Source organism: Malania oleifera, chromosome 1, assembly GCF_029873635.1.
Source record: "Malania oleifera isolate guangnan ecotype guangnan chromosome 1, ASM2987363v1, whole genome shotgun sequence".
Lineage (NCBI taxonomy): Eukaryota > Viridiplantae > Streptophyta > Magnoliopsida > Santalales > Ximeniaceae > Malania > Malania oleifera.
The window spans coordinates 119,033,856-119,058,133 of NC_080417.1; the positions used below are offsets into that span (position 1 = coordinate 119,033,856).

At 33.9% G+C, this 24,278-nt stretch overlaps 1 protein-coding gene across 2 annotated transcripts; it reads left to right on the top strand.

The window, feature by feature from the left end:
• Nucleotides 1-617: 617 nt before the first annotated feature.
• LOC131156302 (uncharacterized) lies at nt 618-1,961 on the top strand. 2 transcript variants are annotated; one of them, XM_058109886.1, is made up of 3 exons: nt 618-728; nt 852-1,146; nt 1,342-1,961. In XM_058109886.1, coding segments are annotated over exons 1-3 (480 nt in total). In that variant the 5' UTR covers nt 618-726; the 3' UTR covers nt 1,525-1,961. The 2 variants fall into 2 exon arrangements, with proteins under 2 accessions (XP_057965869.1, XP_057965860.1); XM_058109877.1 differs by having other exon boundaries at nt 852-1,961.
• The last annotated feature ends 22,317 nt before the right edge of the window (nt 1,962-24,278 follow it).

Below are 24,278 nucleotides of genomic sequence, written 5' to 3' on the forward strand. Positions count from 1 at the left end.
ATACTTTAGTGGTAATTTTTGTTTAATATGATGGGTGAAAACGGAAATACACATATATGACCAACGGTTATATAATTAATAGTGGTTATGGTCCCCGGATCGCATAAATAGTTCCAAAAAAATATATGTTTCTCTTTTGTCATCCCATCGCTAGAGAGAATACAGAAAACGCCAGAAGAATTCTCTAGACATTACGTGTTGATTTAGAAGACCATCCGCACGGCTCAACACATCTTGGAAATGCTATGGATTTAGGTACGCTTCTGCATTTAGTTTAATATTCTTGATCATTTCGCATAACTGATTCTAGCTTAATGATGGTTTTTATCAATCAAAGCGAAAAAATTTTAAGATTTTACATAAAAATCGACTAAAATAAGAAGGGGGAAATTTGGTCTCAAAATTTGAACCATTAAACTCACTTTTTACAATAGCTGTGTTTTCTAGCTTTATTCCAAGTATTTGTCCCTTTCTTGTAGGGCACTTTTACCAAAGTAGCATCACAGTTTCACGCAACTACACAGCTAGAGTTTGTTTTTTCCTTTTTTTTATTTTTAAAAAAAAATATAGTCCTCCCTTTTTGTTAGATAAATCAAAACCAAGTTTTGTAAATGTGTTACCACAGTTCAAGTTCAACCCAGATTTGCTTAAAAGCTGTGGGGGAGTGTTCTTTAGAAACCATAAGCAAGAAGTAGACAAGCTACACCGACAGGAGCAGCCTATATCATGTATGATCTCTCTCCCTCTTTCCCTCTCTCTCTCTACCTCCCTGAATTAGTTTCTCAGAAGATTCTCCTCCCCTTCTTTCAACTTGATTTAACATTGCATTTGTTTAATTTCGTGTGACTTAGGCTTGAAGAAAAATCGGCAGAAGAAGAGCATGCACTCGATGGGGAAGTGGCAAGCAAAATGTTGAATGAACTTGTTGATGTGCTTTTACGTTGGAAGGCTAACATTAATCATGACATTGACACAATAGAAGTCCATCGAAGAGCATTAGATGACCTTGTCAATGTAAACTCACTTTTTACAATTGCTGTATTTGTTGGCTTATCGTTTGCCTCCCCAGGCCAATTGCACAGCCTGGAAAACCGATCTGCCTGCGACCCAGACCCAGGCATGGCCAGGAGGCTCATTATATTTGAGGTGATTTCCTTCGCCTTCTTCCTCTTATCGAGTTTAGTAGCCAAGACCCTCAAGGTCCAACTCGATATCAACCGATACAAATATTTCAGAGATTGGCAGTCCAAGCTTTGGAGGGGCTCTATGCTGTCCTTGTCGTTGATGGCCTCGTTCCTGGGGATTGTGTTTTTGACACTTTCCATGATTAATGTCATCCAGATAAGGTTGGGGAAGCTGTCTTGTGGAAGTGTGCACGCCATGGAAGCGGTGGCACCACTCTGTGCAATTGTTTTGCTTGCTCTTGCCATCTATGTACCCTCTTCGGTGAATGCTATATGGATTTCTATGAAGCAAGTCCAACCAAAGGGGAAGACCAGCTGGACACAGAAATCTGGGGGATGATTTCTGCGCAGCATCTGCGATGGCAAAAAATAATCAGAGAAATGTGTGCCCGTGCGCATCCATGCATACTTAGATATGTTTGTGTGAATCTGTGTTAAACAGGTTTATATGCTAGCTTCATGGTATGGCATGTGTTTGTCTACTGGTACATGGTTGTATGTCTTCTTAGTTCCTAGTGCTTAATAATAATAATAATAATAATATCTATTCATCTTTGTATGTTTTTAATTCTGAGATTATAGGACGATAATTCTGCAAGAAGCAAGATACTGTTTCAACTTGTGTCAGGAGTTTGAAATTTGAATCTTAAATTTGAGTTCAAGTCTTTTTGGCTAAATTGAGCACTGATTTGTGCATATTTTGTACCTTGCTGACTTTCAAAGAAACTAGCCCACTTTGATATTATTTATAAATAAATGCATATATCACTTTGAAAATGTCTGAAATGGCTTAACTATTACTCTTGAGTTTGACTCAATTGCATTACATTTTTGTTTGTCATTTGAGATATTATGAAAATGCTGTTTATTTGGGTTTGTAACTTGTAGGTCGCATGTCATTCCAAAAAAAATCCCTTTAAAAAGGTGATTGTAACAAATTAGTGTTGGATTCATTACAAGAAAATTACTCGCAAATATAAAAGCTATTGTTTTTGTTATAACAAATTAGTGTTGGATTCATTATATAATTTTAAACTTCAGAATATTATAGATGATTTGGCATTGCTTATTTCAAGGGATAACCGAAATGAAAATTATTAAAGAGAAAATGATTTGAAAGGCTCTGAATTGATATGAGATTATTTAATTGATGACTCAAAGCTCTAGAAATGTAAGCTGGAAAGATGATTGTAGAATTTTAAATTACTCAACAAGTAACAACAGGATTGACTAAGTGAGAATGATTTTGGCTAATAAAATGTTGAGCCCTCTATAGGTTATCTAGTAGGATGACAAATGTTTTGATTAGAAAATTGGCTTGATTATGCACCATGGAGCTTAACTAGAGTTCAAGTGTTGAGTCTTGCAGGGTTATTTGTTATTCTTAAAGTGAATTTGTTTGTACTTTAAAAAAAAAAAAAAAAGGATGTAAATGTGTTTGGTTCCAATTTTTTATTTTTTTTTTTAAAAAAAAACAGCAATAATGTGATATTCAATTAAAGTTTTCTCGTCGTTTGTGCTTGTAAGGTGATAAGGGAGAATCGAAAATTCTCCATGATATTTGCTAAATCAATTTCAGTTCCACAATAGAACACACAAGTGTAATTATTCTATATATACAGGACGTTATCTCCTCCATATGGTCAAGGAGGATTTCAACCATTACTCTTTGTTTGTTAAACATCTTAATGGTATCAAAGCAAAGTTTTTTCTTTGATTCTACCATGGCTGATTCGGCTTCTTCCTCACCTATTCTTCCACTCAACGCCATGATGCATATGCTCACCATTAAATTGACTTCCTCCAATTACCTATTGTGGGAAAATCAGTTTGCTCCTCTATTAGCCAGCCATGAACTTTTTGGTTATTTGTATGGTACCATCGTGGCTCCCCCGACCACAATTCGTGCCTCTGATGGAACCACAAAGCCAAATTCGGGGTACACTTCTTGGCTGCATATCGATCAGAAGTTACTCAGTTTACTTTACTCTTCTCTCACAGCGGAGTCTATGAGTGAGGTACTGGGTTTACATCATTCTCATGAGCCTTGGCGTGCTCTTGAAGTCTCCTTCTCACACCAAAAAAAGACTTAAGAACTGCAACTCAAGGATGAACTCCAATTGATGCAATGTGGCTCTCAGTCCATCGTTGAGTTTTCTCGCACCTTCAAAGGTATTTGTGATCAAATGGCTGCTATTATTTGTCATCTTATTGACAACACGGATAAAGTCCACAGGTATTTATGAGCATTGGACCCGACTACAAAATATTTTCTACGACCATGATGTCACAGCTTCTGCTACCCTCCTTTGTCGAGATCTTTTCGAAAGCTTTGAGCCATGCATGAGATTTTTGAAAGATTCATTTCCCACTCATCTTCCAACTTTGCTTATTATGTGCAAAAGGCTTTCAAAGAGGTAGGGGTCAAAAAAGGACAAAATCAGTCTTCCACTTTTTCTACAACTTCTGTCAATTTGAAGCTGTCATCTACCTCCTCTGTTTACTGTCAGTTGTGTGACAAGGAGGGACACTTGGAAAAACGCTGCTGGACCTTCTTGAAACTCAAGAAGAAGCAATCGGCCAATCTTGCTGAAACTTTTTTCACCTGCTCGATTCAAGATCTGAATGGCTCTAAATGGTTTCCTGACTCTGGTGCAACATCCCACATAACCAACAACACCGAGGGTGTGGATCAACCGGTTATCTACTCTGGTAATGAATGTGTCACGGTTGGAAATGGTCAGTCTTTAGCTATCTCTCATACTGGTTCCATTTCATCTCTTGTTTCGTCTAGTTCCTTTCTTCTATCAAAAGTCTTAGTTGTTCCTGGCATTAAGAAAAATCTTATTTTAATTAGACAACTTACTAAAGACAATTATTGTTTTGTTACCTTTTCTTCCTTTAGTTTTACGATGCAAGATTGGGTCACAAGAACAATACTAGGTGTTAGCTTTGGTGCAATCCCAAGAGGGGGGTGAATTGGTATTTAAAAATTTTATTCCCTTGGTCAATTCGCTAACATCAATATTACACAAGCCGAGGGTCAATCTATACAATCAATAAATAAACATACACGTGTAGTAATAGAAAAGTGCAAAAAGGTAAACAGTATACGCGATATGTTAACGAGGTTGGGCCAAATTGCCTACATCCCCACCTTGGCTATACCAGCACAAGGATTCCACTACAGCTCACTTAAACGGGTGGAGTAGCACCTAATACAACACGCCTTACCAGGGTAGCGCACCTAGATTTCCTAACCGGGTATAAGTCAATCTGGGACTATTCCACAGGACTAGTCTCTCTTCAGACTTGTGCCTGGAATACAATCAATGTGTATAAAATTTGTACATGGAAATACGCTTCTTACTCAAGAAGGTATGTGCATCGGTACAACTCAATCAATAATGCAAGAACGTATGATATGTAAATATGCTCAGTGCTCTAATGTGTGCTACACACGCAATCAAGTATAGATTATTAGTCCAGATCTAGAGTGTATAAGATTTGAAGCATAATATGTGAATAACACAAGATCATATCAAGGTTTCAAATATGCTTAAGCAAGTTGATTCAAACAAACTCAACAAGATATTTCAATATACAAAACACAATGGAGTGTTTGAAAACTAACTTTTGAAAAGGATTTTGCACACAAAAATTATAGGTTTAGGTGTCTTGCAATGACAATGTAAGAACCACAACCTTCTAAGTCTTCCCACACAAGATTTACCAAGTAAACTCTATTGAAGAACTTAAGGCTATACTCTCAAATAAAATCAATCAAACAATATACCAAATGAGAATACTAGCAAGTAAGATTAAGCACAATTAGTTTATAAATACTCACAACACTTAAAATATTAAGAAAAATGGAGTGTACGAGTGTTTGGGAGTAGTATAGGCTACAATAGGATTTTGGATGTTGAGAGGATTTTGCCCTTAATCAAAATGCTAATCCTTGCTAATTATGACAAATGAACAGGTATTTATAGGCAAATAGAAATTTTTAACCTCTAGGAACGCAATGGGAATAATTAAATTTAGTTTAAAAGTCATTAAGAAAATTAACCCAGTTTACCCCATTTAAAAACCAGTAAAAAATATTTTAACCTGCGAGGTTCGAGTGCCCAAGGGAGATACGCTCAAAACAAGTTCGAGTGCCTATTAGCTTTGATGTATTCTCAAGAGAGGGCGGTGAATTGGAATTTTAAAATTTATTCCTAAATTTAAATAATCTAACAACAATATATTCGCAACCTAGGTCTATCTATGCAGTACCAAATGTACCGATAAATATAATGTTCACATTCACAATATAACATACAAATGTGACAATAAATTACGAAAATATAAAATGCACACACGATATGTTATCAAGGTTCGGCTAACTGTGCCTACGTCCCAGCCTCTAGCTTGCAAGCCCTAGAATTCCACTAATGGCTCACTTAATAGGTGGAACGGCATCAATTACAATCAAGTCAATTCAAAGGGCTAACATCAATCAACACGCTTTAGCAGGATGGCTCACCTAACTTTCCTAATCGGGTCTAAACCAATCTGAGACTATTTACAAGAGCTAATCTCCCTCTTAAGGCCCATGCCTGGAATACAACCAATGTATATAAAATTTTGTGTACAAGGAAATCCTTCTTATGCTAAACTGATATGTACCAATAAGCTCAATCAAATAATGCACTCACATATAATAGGATATTATGCTCAAGTGAGATTTTGTTAACCCAAGTGCTAACTCTCAATCAAATGTATATCAATGTATGTGTGTAAGAGTGAAACTTTTGATATCAAGCTAATATGCTTCTTGTGGGAACAATCAAATAGTTTCAATAACCCTAAATAGATATCACAAAAATATTTCTCAAATATTAAGTACAGTAGATAATAGGGTTTATAAGCTTGCTAAATATGTTATCGTCAAAGCACAAATCAAGCCTATGATACTTGCAATGAGGATGCAAGATCTTAAGTCACACAAGGGTTTTTCCTAATAAAATATTTATGAATGAAATACTATGGGAAAAACCTTAAGCAACTCTCCAAAAATCAATACACAATCAAATAAAAACTAGAGAGAGTTTAGCTTATGCAAAGAGTATAAAGAATACTACCTTCTTTCAAGATAAATACTACCTTTTTACAATAGGATTGAAGAGGTATGAAAATATAGAGATTTTGGACAAAAATATTTTCAGAGAATTTTTCCTAATCTCAAATCCTAATCCATGCTTAATCTTAGAAAATAAGGGGCTATATATAGAAGTACGAAGAATTATAGTCGTTGAGGACATATAGGTCATTATTATTATTGTTTTAAAACATTTTAACACAATTAACCCTATTTAAAATCTTTAATCACAGTAAAAATATTATGGCTGCCCGAGAGCACTGGTCGACTGAAAGTGAGGTTCGGCTGCTCGAGTGGCCAAGTTCGATCGACCGTACATAAATTGAACTAGAAGTTCGGTCGACCGGATACCAAGGTTCCAAGGCGATTTTTCTTTACTGCGTAGTTCGGTCGACCGGGAGGTTTTGAACTAAGTAGTTCAGTTGACCGTAGAGTTGGATTCTCCCACATGTGGGTACGGTCGACCAGGTAGGTAGCTTAAGAATTGGGCTCGGTCGACCGTATGGTCAAATGTTGACTTTTGTGGGAGTTTGATTGACCGAGAGGGAATGAACTGGCATGGCTTGGTCGACCATATAGTGGTCAAACTGTTGACCTGATCACCAGCTCGGTCGACCGGCAAAATTGAACTGGTCTAGTTCGGTCGACTAAGCCATGGTCAAACTGTTGACTATGAGAAATTATGCTTTTAAGTTTGGTCAACCAAACATGTATTTTTCATACATTTCGGTTCTATTTCCTTTGTATATTAACGTTATTCATATAATGTTTATTTATAATGCAATAGGAAACTTTTTCATGCAGATTTGTGGGTCATAAGGTCAGTCTAAGGCATTTGAGAATTAACCCCAAAAATTTGGCGTTGCTCGACCTTCGGTCGACCGAAGGGTGTTCCCTAAGGTCCATCTATAGTCTTGATCTTGTCCACCCTACCATGCATGTAAGACATTAATTATTACAAACCATGTTCCTATGTTACTATTACAGACCCAAAATGATAAATATTATTTACAATGAATAAACATTTTGAGTCTTCGTCTTCTTTAAGCCCATGTGTATGCACCATATGATACTTCCATTTGGTCCTGCGCACGAACTCATCAACCATTAAATATTAGAGTATTTGTCATAATCAAAACGGGATATGACCAATAAGGTCAATAATCTCCCCCTATTTGATGATGATAAATACTTGCCTACTTCTCCCCCTTTTGGCAATAGCAAAAAGGGCCTAAATAAACATTTAAGTACATAGGCAAATAATCATTTGTATACGAGATATATTTGGGAAAAGATTTTTATAAAATTTGGCAGCATCCCGTTTGGAAACAGAACATTTCCCAAAACATGTCTGTATACAAGTGACCTGATTGAATAATATATTGACAATATATCCACAGCAACTTACTCAAACAGTCCCGTATTCTCAAAACATGAAATAGAAGTAAAACTTTTAGTCATTCAAGAGATAGAATAGTCATACAATGCAAAATGAATGACAAAGATAACCTTAACTATTTAGCACACAAACAATACAACTAGTCATTTAAATGATTTAAATGACATGAAAAACAGAATTAAACCATAAACATGCACAAACCTTTTCCATTGACACATAACATAAGACAAGTGAAAGATTTGAGGCAAAAACACATGACATATGATACCAAAAAGAAAGTTTGAGCATAAACATTGTCTAACTAGTTCGCATACATTTTTATGTGAAGTTACCGAACTAGTTATGCGACTTTATAACTTATATGTATGATAATAATAACGAGGCAAGAAAAAAAGTTTGAGTTTTGAAAATAGTTGTTCTTGCCATAAAGTATTACAATAAATAAATAAATATATATATATATATATATATATATATATATGTACATATATAAATATATATCCCCCTTATGATGTTTGCTTAAAAAAAAAACTGGGGGTTGCTTGCTGAAAAAGAAACTTTAAAGATCAAGCAAGCACCAATTTTCTAGTTTGTCAATTAAGCACATACAAGAATATGACCAGAAAACCACAACGATGATGATCCTAAAGATTTAATAAATACATACAAGATCATATGGCAAACACAAACAGTTGTGGCAATATAACCATGCTTTAGATTATGAATTTCAATAAAAAACATTTCATTCAATCACATGCCACAATTAGTTCACAATAGATCCAAGCTAAACATATTTGTGAGCAAACTCAAATAGGAATTTATGTTTAGATACTCTCCCTATCAATTTGAGTACGTGCTTAGATTCTTTAACTACTTATACTAACCAAATATTAGTTTCATTATGCTTAGTAGTATAAACCATCAATCCAAATCTTTAAAATCAGCTATACTGAGTATTTGGCAATTGCATTTGTCACTTGATTAGTATAGTTGTCCCTATAGATCATAGATGCATAAGAGAGTATATATCGAGGCGTGCAATAATGTTCATGACCAAGAACATTCCATATCAAATCATAAGCCTTTAAGCACTAGATATAATGTTTAGAGTATTCTCAAGAGCCTCGATATTTAGGAGACGAAAGTGATGCATATGGATCATTTATGCGCTTCCTTTAGGGATGGATCTGAGCCTTTCTAACGGTTGATGATTATGCTAGGATGAAGTTTAATTATCTATTTGATTTCACTCATTCTTTCAAAAAATTTTTAATATTAGTTTTATCATAATCATCTTTAGCATAAGGTTTTATTTTGAGAAAATTCCTGTCAAAATTTTAGCAGCATGTCATCTGTAAATTGGACATTTTCCCATAAAACTTGTACCTGATAGGTTCAATTAAGCAATTTATAATTCAGTTCAAGGTACACGAGAACCTATATCCACTACCAGCATGCAATTATCATCAACTACATTCGCCATGTAGGAGGCATTCTAGACTAAGCATGCAATCAGGTAGCAAGCAACAATGCATAAAATATAATCTATCCATCAAAGAATATAAATGGTAGAGAGTAGAGGATAGATTTGAGTTTAATACAGTGTTGTCATTCACTAAGGCATATAAACTATGATCATGAAAGCATTTAATATAAATAATCATAAAAGAGAAATGCTCCCCCTAAGTTATGTGCTAATCCATTTTATGCCTTTTCTTATTATTCAAGTTCTTTAGCCAAGAGTTTTAAGTTTCTATGATTATATCTTGACTTTAAATGCTTTCGGCTTAGAGGACCAAAAAGTCGCAATAGATATTTCTTTAATTGAACTAAGCATACATTGCCTCTTTTCTTCATGAATCCTAACGAGTGAGAGGCTTGAGTTCGAATGGCTATGAATTTCAAATGCATGTGCATAGGTCTTCTTGTAGTTTATGCATTCATCTAGATTAAGACCTACAACAACCAACTTACCCATTCAACTCATTTCAAAGGATATAAAGCTCTAAAAGATACGACTTAACGTTTTGAGAGCTATGTGAAGGGAAGATAAATAAATACTCTTTGAAATTTTAAATCACTAATGGATACAAAAGAGTATTTAGGATAGACAGGACATTTTTCAAACTATTTCTGTGATGGTAATCATGTCCAAGCTTGGGCAAAGAGCATATAGGAGATGTGAATGTTGTGAACAATGCTCTTTAGAGAATGAAAAGTATCCAATAAATATGATCACAATTTAAAGCAAGGATATCATCCACGAGATAGGTGACTCTTTATCGAATGTGATTGTGGTATGTAAAGAGTTCCTATGGAGGAGATAGGCAAACCAAGATTAGAGGAATTTTTATGTTTAAGGTTCAAAGGGATAATTCAAGTTTAACTAAGTGAAAAGCTTAAATCCCTTAGTGGATGACCTCTAATTTGATTAACAATTTTTTTTTTTAACTAAGCACTCATAGAATAGGGATATTTGAAAATCAGTGCTTATGACCTGGGTGGTGACTTAGATTTTAGATTTAGGCTTTTCATATTCAAAAATGAGTTTATGGTATAATGATATATGATATAAGATGGATCCCTAAAACTCAATCTTGTGCAATGGACAACAGTGGCTTAACTTAAGGTGTTATACTTAAGCATGAGTTAAGCATTAGAAATTAATTACCTGGCAAAGATGCCATGTCCATTTGGAAGTGGATGTAGATACTAGGTTTATATATTTTAACTCTGAACCACTCCCTAAGTCTACAGTCTCACAACACCTAAACCTAGGAACTAAGGGAAGATTAAAATATTTATACAATTTCTATTGGAATCCGATCTCCCTTAGACCCTACAGGGTTTGTTTTCATGATTACCCACATCATTTCTTTTTCTAACCCTCTGGCACTTTTAGATGAGAAAGTAAATCGGTTGTGCCCTTTTCTTTTATAATGTAAGCAAGTTTTGTAAATACGTGGAAGTTTATGCTTACAAACCTTATTTTTACTCAATAAGGCATAAAAATAGCTATTGGATTTAAAGGATGAACCCTTCTTGAAAATGTTTTTCTTTTTAGTTCTTAAGGTTTTATTATGATTATTCTTTTCATTTTTAATTTTGAGTGAAGCTCTAGAATAATCATCCATTTCTTCTTCTAAGCAGATAATTTTCAATATCTTCTTAATTTTTCTCTTTTCTAAGATGACATAATAATCTTTTATTTTTCTTAATTGCTTTGCCATGCTTTTGTTTTCATTTTTCAAAATGGATTTCTTCTTAGATAACTTCACTAGAAATTTATTCATTTTCAATAAAGTTTTATCTAACTTTTCATACGAAGACATGCTTTGATTTATCAATTCAGCACGTGATTCATCATAAGATATGTCATAGTTATTATATGAATCATTGCATGCAATTTCAACAGTATTATCACAGGGAATATTAGATGATTCATCATATGACACAACATAGCATTCAGCATAAGAATCATCATATGCATCATCAACAAAATTATCATGATATTCAACAGATGATTCAACACATGTAGCAACACAGCATTCAACACATGAATCCTCAAACGAGCTAGAGTGAGAATCATATACCTTATGTTCTGTTGATGCACTATCCCTATCACTTACCACTTCCTGATCATCTGAACATGAAATCTTTGGAGTGATGGTTTCCTTTTCCTGGGTCCCCCCATATCTCTTTTCCAGCTCAACCCAGATCTCCCTCGCATTTGTACATGCCATAATCTCAAGCAAAATATTAGTGTCTAAAGCAAAATATAGCATGTCCATGGTATGTGAATTTGTATGCAACAAATTAATATCATTTTCTATTGGCATACAAATTCCCTTATCAATCACCTGTCAGCCCCTCCAATTCATAGATTTTACAAATATGCACATTCTAATTTTCCAGGTGGTGTAACCAACACCACAAAATAACGGAGGACTGGAAGGTGACTCTCCCTCTCTGAATGGGGATACACCAAATTGAGCCATTGCGATCTTTTTGCAAAAACGTTTAAGTCTAGTGCAACGAGACTCTGATACTAATTGTTAGCTTTGGTGTATTCCTAAAAGGGGGGGGTGAATTGGAATTTTAAAATTTATTCCTAGGTTTAGCTGATCTAACAGTAGTATATTCGCAACCTAGGGTCTGTCTATGCAGTTCCAAATGCGCATATAAATATAACATTCGGAAATTAAATCATGCACGAAATTCACAATATAACATACACATGCGATAAATAAATTTTGAAAAAATAAAATGCACACATGATATGTTATTAGGGTTCAGCCGACAATGCCTACGTCCTTGCCTCTAGCTTGCAAGCCCAAGAATTCCACTAATGGCTCACTTAACGAGTGGAGCGGCATCGGTTACAACCAGGTCAATTCAAGGGGCTCACATAAACTAACACGTTTTACCAAGATGAAACACCTAACTTTCTTAACCGGGTCTAAGCCAATCTGGGACTATTTACAAGGGCTAGTCTCCCTCTTCAAGCCCGTGCCTAGAATACAACCAATGTATATAAAATTTTGTGTACAAGGAAATGTTTCTTACACTAACTTGATATGTACCAATCAGCTCAATCAAATAATGCACTCACATATGATAGGATATTAAGCTTAAGTAAGATTTTGTTAACCCAAGTGTTAACTCTCAATCAAATGTATATCAATGTATGTGTGTGAGAGTGAGACTTTTGATATCAAGCTAATATGCTTCTTATGTGAACAATCAAATAGTCTCAACAACCCTAAATAGATATCACAAAAATATTTCTCAAATATTAAGTACAGTAGATAATAAGGTTTATAAGCTTGCTAAATATGTTATCGTCAAAGCACAAATCAAGCTTATGATACTTGTAATGAGGATGCAAGATCTTAAGCCACACAAGGGTTTTTCCCAATCAAATATTTATGAATGAAATACTCTGGGAAAAACCTTAAGAAACTCTCCAAAAATCAATACACAATCAAATAAAAACTAGGGAGAGTTTCGCCTATGCAAAAAGTATAAAGAATACTACCTTCTTTCAAGATAAATAACTGGATGAGTATAGGAGGTAGATTTTTGCAATAGGATTGAAGAGATATGAAAATATAGAGATTTTGGACAAAAATATTTTCATAGAATTTTTCCTAATCTCAAATCCTAATCCATGCTTAATCTTAGCAAATGAGTGGCTATATATAGAAGTAGGAAGAATTATAGTCGTTGGGGACATATAGTGTAACGACCTGAAAAATAATGATATTTAAATATTAAAGAGAGAGGGAAATGGAAACAGAAACAGAAGGAGGCAGTAGGCTTCATCAACGAGCTCATAAGTAGGCCTCGTCAACGAAGCCACGCCTCGTCGATGAGAAGATGCCAAGAGGGGTTTTTGGGACAGTCTAAAATTCGTCGACAAGGGAGGAAGTTCGTTGAAAAAATTATTAAAGGACTCGTCGACGAGGTGACCTGTCTCATCGACGAATCTGGTTCTATAAATAGTGAAAAGCTGGATTTTTGAAGAAAATTGGCGCAAGAAACCCTCTCCTCTCTCTCTCTCTCTCTCTCTCTATCTCTCTACGTCCCTCTCTCCTTCTCTCTTCGATTCCGAGTCCATTTTACGCCGGATCGAAGATTTGAAGCCACCACGACGCTCCTGGCAAACTTCTTTGCAAGTCTACTGGAGCTGATCATTGGTGGAGTTGGTTTGGATTTCGTCCCAATCTCAGGGTAAGACATTTTATTCAGTATTTGTCCTTCCCTCAGTTATAAGAAATACAATACATGAAGAAATACTGATGTTCTGTTCTGTGGGATTTGATTTTCAAGGTGTTGAGTGGAGAACTTTGCGGGTATAAGACCAGAATTTAGTAGAGGCTTTTCAAATATAAGGTAAGGGAAATATACTATGTTAGGAATTTTTATAATGTTATCAAATATTTTACACATATGTACATACCAGTTTATTACCCAGTTTTACAGAATATGAGTTTTAAATTCTTGTGTGGCCTGAATAGATATTTATGTGATGAAGAACTTATATAGTTTTTACAGTATATCATACTATACTGATTACACAGATATAGACAGTATATTACAGATATTTTATCCAGAACAGTATATTATAGCTTTACTCAGATCAGTATGTTATAGTTTTATACAGATCAATATAACACATATATTTATCCAGATTAGTATATTACAACTTTACTTAGATCAGTATATATTACAGCTTTATACAGAACAGTATATACAGTGTTTATAGTATGTCATGTTTCCTATTACCATAACATACAGAGTATATAAACAGGGCATATAGACAGAGTATTCAAACATATATACAGAGATAGCATCAAGATGCTATAGATACAGTATAAAGAGATTACAGTATTTATAGTGCAGAAAGATAGCGTTATGGTAATTTTGGAAACATGATGAAAACAGTAAAAGAGTATATATATATAGTATCAGATCCCAGAGGAAAGAATACAGACATATACAGATAAAGAATACAGAGCACGGTACCGTTGCTATATACAGATAAAGTGCAACCACATATCTTAGATAGTGTGTGGGTACTGTTGACCATGCTCGGAGAGTATGCAGCTCCCCAGTTCACTGGGTGGAGGGGCTGGTTTGACGAGGTAGCATCTAGTCCCGTGCTTAGGAGTGGATACAGTTTGGTCGGGCTGAGGTAGTGTAGAGTATATTGACTTATCTGGAGGGCCAACTAGATTAAGTCCCGCCTACAGGCCGCACAACCCTGTCATGAGGGGTCAAATCATGACATACAAAGTTCCAGGGATAAAGCACAGTTATGTATATGTATACAGCTTTACAGTATATGATGAGTATAGTATGATATTAGCAGTATGAAAAGTAGAAAACACAGATGATACAGTTATATTTTAAATTATGAAAAAAAAGATATGCTTTACAGATTTATTATTGTATTACAGCTCAGTTGTTATTTAAACAGTATTCTTAACTTAGTTGCCACACACTAGTAATAGCATATTTCCACTTACTGAGCGTCGAATCACCCTATGACTTTAACATTTTTCAAGTAAGCCAGCTGGGTGAGCAGATCAGGCTCGCGGATAGAGAGTATATTAATTACCTTGGTTTAAAGGGTGAGTTTGTGTAGGGTTTTGTTTTTTGGGATAGGTATTTTGGAGAGAGATGTATTATATAGTTATGGTATAGAAATATGGATTTATGGTATTGTATGATGTGTATGGATGTGTGGATTACGTTTTCACTGCATAGGTATGATTTTATATTCAGATTCACCCCGGTGCCTTCCGAGGCTCGAGTTCCATAGCAGTGGGTATCAAAACAGTTAATATATATAAAAATAAATAAATAAATAAATAAGTCGTAACATAGAGGGTATTATTATTATTATTTAAAAACATTTTAATACAATCAACCCTATTTAAAAACTTTAACCGCGGTAAAAATATTATGGCAACCCGAGAGCACCAGTTGACCGAGTGATCAAGTTCGGTCGACCGGGCATAAATTGAACTAGAAGTTTGGTCGACTGGATACCAGGGTTCCAAGGCAATTATTCTTTACTGCCTGGTTCGGTCGACTAGGAGGTTTTGAACTAAGTAGTTCAGTCAACCGTAAAGTTGGACTCTCCCATGTGGGGGTACGGTCGACCAGGCAGTTGGCTTAAGAATTGGGCTTGGTCGACCGTATGGTCAAATGTTGACTTTTGTGGGAGTTTGGTCGATCGGGAGGGAATGAACTGGCATGGCTCGGTCGACCATGTAGTGGTCAAACTGTTGACTCGGTCACTAGTTCGATTGACTAGGAAAATTGAACTAGTCTGATTCGGTCAACCGAGCCATGGTCAAACTATTGACCCAGGCCGATTTGGTCAACCATGAGAAATTATGTTTTTAAGTTCGGTTAACCAAACATGCATTTTTCATACATTTTCGTTCTACTTCCTTTGTATATTAACCCTATTCATAAAATGTTTATTTTTAATGCAATAGGGAACTTTCTCATACAGATTTGTGGGTCATGAGATCAGTCTAAGGCATTTGAGAATTAACCCCAAAAATTTGGCGTCGGTTGACCGAAAGTCGACCAAAGGGTGTTCCTTAAGGTCTATCTATGGTCTTGAGTTTATCCATCCTACCACACAGGTAAGAAATTGATTATTATGACCATGTTCCTATGCTACTATTACAGATCCACAATGATAAATATAATTACAATAAATAAACATTTTGAGTCTTCGTCTTCTTTAAACTCATGTGCGTGCACCATATGTTACTTCCGATTGGTCCTGCACACAAACTCATCAACCATTAAATATCAGAGTATTTGTCATAATCAAAACGGGATACAACCAATAAGGTCAATAGTGCCCGAACACAAAGTCATTAATTTGACTTGTTCAGTCGCCCGAGTCATTTTACACTGCTTCGGTTCAGTTGCCCGAACCCTCTCAACATTTTCAATTAAGTTCATTTTTAGCCTTTTAATTCCCCTAGTATGAAAAGTAATGTTGCGGAGTTTGTGTACTAAAAGAAGTACCTAAGGTCCAACTAATGTCTGTATAAGCATACCTACCTACCATGCATGATGCAAATTATTATAATCCACAGGGTGTACAGTCCATAATAAATATTACATCCCATGAAATGAGGAATAACTTCCCAAGAGGGGGGGTGAATTGGATTCTTTTTATATTTTAATGATTTTTAAGCTATTGATTTTAATTACCTAGAAAACAAGATATATAAACGTTAACTACACTTAAAAATACCGAAATTTAAATTCACAAGTCAATTAATGAAATCAACGTAATTCAGTCACTCAACCAAAAATATTAGAGTTTTAGTTGATTTTTCTGTATACTTTTAGTATGCACTTTACTTGATCAAGATTTTCGCAGATTAACCAACGTACTCCCTTTTTGGGTTTCCGCAAATGATTAATCAAAATGTACTTTCCAAAGATCAAGTACCTTTGTTTCTTTCTCACTTAAGATTCTGCAACCTGCACATTTAAATCATACCACAATAGCAAGTAAATAATATAAAGTAAACCAGAGAGAAAGACACAAGATTTTTACGAGGTTTGGCTTCAACACAGCCTACGTCCTCCCCTTTGGCAAAACACTAAAGGATTCCACTATATCAGTTCCGTTACCTGGTGGAACAATACCAATTTACAACCACTCCTTCTGTCAGGCTAGAGCTCGCCTCTCCAAACAATAACCCCTTGTTTGTTTCAACAATTCAACAACTCTGAATCGTTTAAGAATGATGATAAAGAAATTTGTGTACAAAAGATAACTCTCATAATAGAGTAGATTAGTCCAATGATCAGCTCACTTATACTCCAAAGTAATTCAAATATAAGAAATTTGAAGTTCAACGCTTAGTATGAATTACCAAATGATTTTTCAAAGAAAATGAAAGATTCTGATTTTTTAAAGCTTTGCTTCAAAAATATATAAATCAATATCAGATCAAAAAGTTTAAGCACAAGAAAATTTTAGATCCTTTGAGAAATTTGAATATTTGAAAATCACTTGATCTAAAAACCTTTGAAAAATAGGTTGATCTAAAAACCTTGAAGGTTGCTTGATCTTAAACTTTGAAGATTGCTGGATCTGAAACTTTGAAGATTTCTAGATCTGAAACTTTTGAAGATTTCTGGATTTGAAACTTTTGAGAATCGTTTAATTTCAAAAATCATTCAATATTGCCTCTATGATCATTATTTTAAACCTTTGAAGCTTTTGACTATTTATAGATGTTTTTAGAAACCATCCATTACTCCCAAAGATTCCTAAAATTCATTTTCAAATATTTTGAAATAAATATGTTTAAAAACATGGTTTAAAAAATCTTCTCTTCTTAAGCCCTTTTTATTTATTAAAAAAAATACTTTTTTAGATTATATTTGTTTAAAAAAAATATTTTTGATTTTCCAAATATTTTGAAATAAATATGATTAAAAACATGGTTTAAAAAATTTTCTCTTCTTAAACCATTTTTATTTATTAAAAAAAATACTTTTTAGAGTATATATATTAAAAAAAATATTTTTGATTTTCTATGAGCTTCAAACCACTTTATATTTGAGTTTAACCTTTGAAGTACTTATATTAAGAACATCCTAAAATATAATTCTTTAATCTTCAATCTTGTTCTTCCATCATCTTTGTTGTTTCAATCTTTTATTTGAGCTTTTCACCAGTATAATTTTATTCCTCGTGCTCTTTGTAATCCATAAGATTTTCTTTGTGTTTTTCAAGGATTCTTTGTAATCCATAAACTATACTTGTGTTCTTCAAGAATTCTTTGTAATCCATAGGCTTCTTTATACACTTGAGTTTTGTCACTTTCCTGAAAAAATTTTACTTGAAACATATCAAACATATCATTGATTTTTTATCATCAAAATAAGAATTGTAAGACTTATTAGGCTAACAATCTCCCCCTTTTTGATGATGACAAATCGAGAGCAAAAATAATAAGATTTTAATATTCATGGCTCCCCCTATCAATAAGCATGATACAATTCATGTATGTAAGTCCAAAAGATAATTCATGAATAAACCATACATACACGTAAAAGATTCATCCATCCATTTAAAAGTTATTTAAAAGGTTTTACAAACCATTATTATATATCATATTTTTGCATTCACTTCTTTTAAACATTTTCTCCCCCTTTGGACATCAATCAAAAAGGAAAAAGAGAGACAAAACAAAGAAATGCTGCAAGTCAAAGTACTAGTTTTAGAAAACCAAAGATCCTGCATATGGTAGGACAACACGGGGCATCAACTTTCATGATAATCCACTGTATAATCAAACTTGGAAGATCCATCTTCTTCCCTTTCAGTATGCACCACATTACAAAACAGTCCAAAAATGAAATGTGATCATGAGAACCAGATTGTGGTAAAATGTTGTTTTTAATGAGCTTGTGCAAAATGAGGGCTTTCAAACTAAACTACTTATAAAGAAAAGGATGACCAAAGTTTACTAGAGTGGCAGTCATAACTAGTGGCAAAAACTCTTGTGGTGTAAAACCTTGAGCCATAATCCATTACTTCTCAATAATATGAATCTCAAAATCCCCCGGCTTAATTCAAAGAATCTTTCCCAAAGATATGGGATTTAGATGGATGTCTTTCCTAAGAAAATTTGTTTTGATTCCATTATCGCATCGCTCCATGTTTGCATAAAAAATACGCACAACGTTGGGATAATAGCGTTTAACTCGGTAGGTGATAAATTTATCCCATCCAATGTTCTTGAAAAGTTCCAAGATTTCGGGAAAATCAGAATTGAAGAATGTCACGTCGAGTACCTTACCTAATATCGGTTTAGTTAAAGCAATTTGATTTCGATAAAGGTGCTTGGCGTATGAAGTGACCAACCATGTCTCCACCTCATCGTTATTTATTCTTGTGGAAGAGGAAGATCCTTTAACACTAACAGATTTTGATCTAGGCATGTTTGGATGAAGAAGAAAATCAAAGAAACTCTAAGTTAAGCTCGGTGTTTGTGTGGAGGAAGGATTTGATACTAGGTTGCAAGATGCTTTAAGTAAGATTTGTGTACGAAAAGTGATGGAGACGAAGGGTTTCAGAGAAAAAAAAATGAATGGTCAGGCGCCTGGTGAGTTTTATAATGACTTAAAATAGGGTTTTAAACCCTACCCGCCGCGAGGCAGTCACCTGCTTCAATGTGGCAAGCGCCTGTCTTTGTGGAATTTTGAAAGACAGTAGCCAGATAGTTGCCTATCAACTAGAACAATTTCTAGATTACTTCAAGACTGTGAAGCATGCCTAATTCTCTTCTTATAAATATGAATCTTTCTTCCAACAAAGGTTTTGTAAAAATATCTGCTAATTGATCATGTGTATTTACAAATTCTAGTACTATATCTTCATTTGATCTCTCAAGAAATGATGTCTTATATCGATGTGTTTTGTTCTTAAGTGAGATACTGGATTTTTTGAAATATTAATAGCACTTGTGTTATCACATTTGATAGGGATAGTTTGATATTGTATTTGAAAATCTTTTAACTGTTGTTTCATATATAATGTTTGAGCACAACAACTTCCTGCAGCAATGTATTCTGCTTCTGCTATGGATAATGCTACAGGATTTTGTTTCTTTGAAGACCATGAAACTAGAGAATGTCCTAGAAAATGACACGTTCCACTTGTGCTTTTTCTATCTATTTTACATCCAACAAAGTCTGGGTCTGAATAACTAATCATTTCAAATCCAGATTCCTTTAGATACCATAAACCTAGTTCAAGTGTACCCAGGAGATACCTAAGAATTCTTTTGACTGCTATTTGATGTGATTCCTTTGGGGCTGACTGAAATCTTGCACACATACATACACTAAACATAATATCTAGCCTACTTGCTGTTAAATAAAGTAAGCTTCCTATCATTCCTCGATAGTACGTAGTATCAACTTGTTTCCCTTTTTCATCTTTGTCAAGATTAGTTGAAGTACTCGTAGGAGTTCCTATAGGTTTACTTTCTTCCATATCAAACTTTTTTAACATGTCTTTAATGTATTTAGTTTGATTTATGAAAGTTCCATTTTTTGCTTGTTTGATTTGTAATTCAAGAAAGTAATTTAATTCTCCCATCATGCTCATCTCAAACTCTTTTTGCATACATGTGGCAAATTCTTTACATAGATCTTTATTTGTAGCTCCAAATATAATATCATCCACATATATTTGAACTAATAGCATATATTTGTTTTTAGTTTTAATGAATAAGGTACTATCAACCTTTCCTCTTGTAAATTCATTTTTAAGTAAGAATTTACTTAACCTCTCATACTAAGCTCTTGGAGCTTGTTTTAAACCATAAAGAGCTTTTGTTAGTTTGAATACATAGTTTGGATTTCTAGAATTTTCAAACCCTGGAGGTTGTTTTACATATACTTCTTCATTTATATATCCATTTAAAAATGCACTCTTCACATCCATTTGATATAACTTAAAATCCTTATGGGCTGCATAGGCTAAAAGCATCCTAATGGCTTCCATCCTTGCCACAGGTGCAAAAGTTTCATCATAATCAATTCCCTCTTCTTAATTATATCCTTGTGCCACTAACCTATTTTTATTTCTCACAACTACTCCTTTTCATCCTTCTTATTTCTAAACACCCATTTTGTTCCTATAATTGATTTATTTTTGGGTTTTGGTATTAGTTCCCATACTTGACTTCTTTCGAATTGGTTTAATTCCTCTTGCATAGCTATAATCCAAGAGTCATCATTTAAGGCGTCTTCAATATTTTTTGGTTCATGTTGGGATAAGAAAGCATAATGATTGTAAATATTTTTTTAGTGAGGCTCTAGTAGTTATTTCTTTTGATGTTTCACCAAGAATTTGTTGTTTTGGGTGATTTTTGTCATATTTCCACTCTTTAGGAAGTTTCAGTTTCTCTGAAAGGTTTTCATTTAATACATCATTATTATTTTCTTCTTTTATTTCAAGAACTTCTTCCTTTTGTGGAGTGACTTCTTTTTCATCATTCATATTTTTTATGTTGTAATAATTTGATTCATCAAAGGTTATATGAATTGATTTCATAATTGTAGCAGTTCTTTTTTTATAAATCCTATAGGCTTTACTATTTGTAGAATAACCTAAGAAAATACCTTCATCTAACTTTGCATCAAATTTTTCTAGGTCACCTTTAGTATTTAATATAAAACATTTGCAACCGAATACATGAAAGTAGGATATGTTTGGTTTTCTATCTTTCCAAAGTTCATATGGTGTTTTATCTATTTTTTATCTTATTGATGCCCTATTCACAATATAACATGCTGTATTTACAGCTTCTGCCCAAAAATATTTAGGTAAATTATTTTCATTGAGCATTGTTCTTGCCATTTCTTGCAAAGTTCTATTTTTCCTTTCAACAACTCCATTTTGCTGTGGAGTTCTAGGTGCTGAAAAATTGTAAGTTATTCCATATTCATTACAAAATTTATCAACTTCCTTATTTTTAAACTCTCTTCCTTGGTCACTTCTAAAGCTTGTTACATTATAACCTTTCTCATTTTGTAGTTTCTTACATAAGGTTATTAAGTGATTGCAAGCTTCATCTTTGTTTGCTAAAAATATTACCCAAGTAAATTTTGAAAAATCATCTACTATTGCAAAAGCATATTGTTTTCCACCTAAGCTTAAGGTTCTAGTTGGACCAAATAAGTCTAAGTGTAGGAGTTCTAGGGGTCTTTTGATGGATATGAATTTTTTCTTTTTAAAACTTGTTTTTACTTGTTTTCCCTTTTGACAAGCATCACATATCTTGTCTTTTACATACTTAATGTTTGGTAATCCTTTTACAAGATTTTTCTTAGATAATTTAGATAGTAAGTTCATGCTAGCATGTCCTAATTTCCTATGCCATAACCAACTTACTTCATTCATAGCTGTTAAACAGGTTATTTTTTGATTTTTTATTTTCTCGAGATTTATACAGTAAACATTATTTATTCTATGAGCCATAAACAAGGTTTCTCTATTTTTGGGATTCTGGATAACACATTTTTCTTTCATGAACATTACTTCAAACGCTTTATCACTTAATTGACTAATACTTAAAAGATTATGTTTTAGTCCTTCCACTAATAGCACATTATCTATAGTGAGTGAGGATTCTTTACCTATTTTACCTATACCAACAATTTTACCTTTGGCATTGTCGCCGAAGGTGACGTATCCCCCATCTTTTTGTTTTAAGGTAACGAACTTGGTCTTGTCACCGGTCATATGTCTTGAGCATCCGCTGTCTAAGTACCATTTTTCCGTTGTCGTTGTTGTCCTAAGACAAACCTAAAATAAGGGACGCTATGTGTTAGTTTTTGGAACCCAAATTCTTTTGACTTTCATTATTTATTATTGGTTCCACTACTTGTTTTCCATTCTCCTTGGACTTTAACATATTTTTTCTTTAATGGGCAATTAAACATTATATGACCTTTAGTCTTGCACATATAGCAAGTGGTGTGTTCATGTTTGTTATTTGATGAAGTGCTAGTATAGAACTTAGCTTCCTTAACAAAATATCCCATATATAGCTTTTTATTCTTTTTATTTGTTTTACCATTGTAGCCTATTCCTTCTTTGTTGTCCAATCATCTTTTCAAAGTTTTCTTTACCTTTCGTAAGGTTATAGATAATCTTTTCTTTATCCTCAACTATCTTTTTGAGTTCATTTATTTCTAAATCTTTCTTATTCAACCCATTTTTATGAGTTTTGTCTAATTCTTTTTTTATTTCTTCTTCCAGCTTCTTAATATAAGTTTTCCTTTCTTCTTCAATAACTTTGAATGATTCTATTTGTCTTACTAGTGACTCACTCGAAAAATGAGCAGCTCGAAAGCTATCCTAAGTATAGGAGTTCTGTCGTATAATATTAAGCCCAAGGGCTAGATCGTCTCCTCAGGGAATGCGTTTAATCTCAAATTTTACGTTCTTTCAATCGAAATTAAAAATGCACTGAACTCAGTTCAGATTCGGGTTTTTCAAGATGGTTCAATTTCACTTGTGACAAATTAAATGACACGCAATTTAAACCTTAAAATTAACATGCACTAAATAAAAGAAAATAAGAATAGAAACCCTACGTCTACTTAAGGAAACACTAGATCATACTAACTAAAAATGAAAACTTTAAACATGGAATTAAAATAACAATAATGAAAACCCTAGTCTACTTAAGGAAACACTGGGACACGCGTTAATTAAAAATGGCAACCTAGAACATGCAATTAAAAACACACAATGGAAACTAAATTAGACACATACTAAAAAAAAACCGAACCTACTAAAAATCGAACCTTTAGCATAATTAAGAAATCAAATCAAGACTCACAATTTAAATGCAAACATGAATTCAACGGAAATTTAAAAAACGTAAACAATAACGGAACACAATAAAAACACAACCTTTACTAATCATAGACCCTAACTAAATCGAATTTCGACAAAAAAAATATCTGAATTTAATTAAGAATGCTAAATTAAAATAACTATCAATTAAATAAACAAAGAGATTAATTTAACAATAATGAAATACCCAACATTACTCAACTTAAACAAAAAGAAAGAAAATTCCAATAACATTAAAAAAAAAACTAAACTTTCTTCAATATTCCAAGATTCAAAGAAAAGTAAATAAAAGAAAGAAAGAAAGGAAAAGAGAGAGAGAGAGAGAGAGAGAGAGAGAGAGAGAGAGAGAGAGAGAGAGAGAGAGAGAAACAAATCCACGTAGCCGTGAAGTTGCTGCTGTGCTGGAGAAGTTGCTGCTGCGCTTTGGTGGTCCTGCTATGGAGTCGGCTAGTGTTCTGCTGTGCTTGGGGACTGCTGAAGATGGTGGAGGAGGCTGGCCGTACTGCAAGAGGGCAGAGGAGGCCAAGAGAAACAGAGGAAAGGGGGAGAGTGAGGGAGGAAAGACAAAGGGAAGGAAGAGAGACAAGGGGAGAGAAGCAGAATTGAAAAGAA